Raw genomic sequence first — 675 nt, 5'->3', positions numbered from 1 at the left:
CGACTTCGACCGCCCCGCTGACGAGCGCTACACGAACATCTAACCCTCACCAACGTGGCGGTGCGCCGCTCTCTGTACGCCCCACTCTCGCCACCCCATCACTGAGGTGCTAATGTGCCGCTTCTCCCCAACTTCTTATTGTAGTGTTTAGCCTTCTAAGCAAGCTCGAGCAAACTCTCCAGGAAGAAACCATGTTCTGCTGCCGTGCGTTGGTCTTACCGTTAGCCATCTTGGCTACCGCTGCCGCTGTTTGTGCCAATCTGTTTGCGGTGTTCCGTAAAGGGACCGGACACAATAAGAGTGAGCAGACACTCTGGTACAGCAAAGCGGACGTGGGTTCTGGTATAAAGGAAATGGTGAAGGACAGTCCGTGTGACCAATACAAGCTCTTCTTTGAGATCAGTGAGGGCGGTGCAGCGGGCGGTGCTGGCGTGGGGTTCATTATTTGCGTTCTCGCCATTGCGCAGCTTTGTTCCAGGCAAGGGATGTGCTGTCTCAAGTGTATTACATCACTCTTCGTGACCCTCGCGTTTGCCGGGTGTGGAGCCTGTGTGGGCCTTCTCGTGTTTGGATATATGAAGGGTTACTGCCAGAACGACGATTCCCTGAGGGACGCATATGCTCCGTTCAAGGACAGTGGATACCAATTCGCGGAGGGATTCTACCTTATTTGTG

General features: G+C 54.1%; 1 protein-coding gene across 1 annotated transcript; it reads left to right on the top strand.

Annotated features, from left to right (window-relative positions):
- Positions 1 to 191: 191 nt before the first annotated feature.
- On the top strand, positions 192 to 675 carry DQ04_24521000 (hypothetical protein; the record flags this gene model as incomplete). The annotated part of the gene is made up of 1 exon (XM_009318237.1): positions 192 to 675. A coding segment is annotated over one exon (484 nt), but the record flags the coding sequence as incomplete, so codon positions are not given.

This window comes from Trypanosoma grayi (genome assembly GCF_000691245.1).
Source record: "Trypanosoma grayi strain ANR4 Tgr_2452_V1, whole genome shotgun sequence".
NCBI classification, from domain to species: domain Eukaryota; phylum Euglenozoa; class Kinetoplastea; order Trypanosomatida; family Trypanosomatidae; genus Trypanosoma; species Trypanosoma grayi.
The sequence above is the reverse complement of the archived record's forward strand: the minus strand, read 5'-3'. Positions and strand labels throughout refer to the sequence as shown.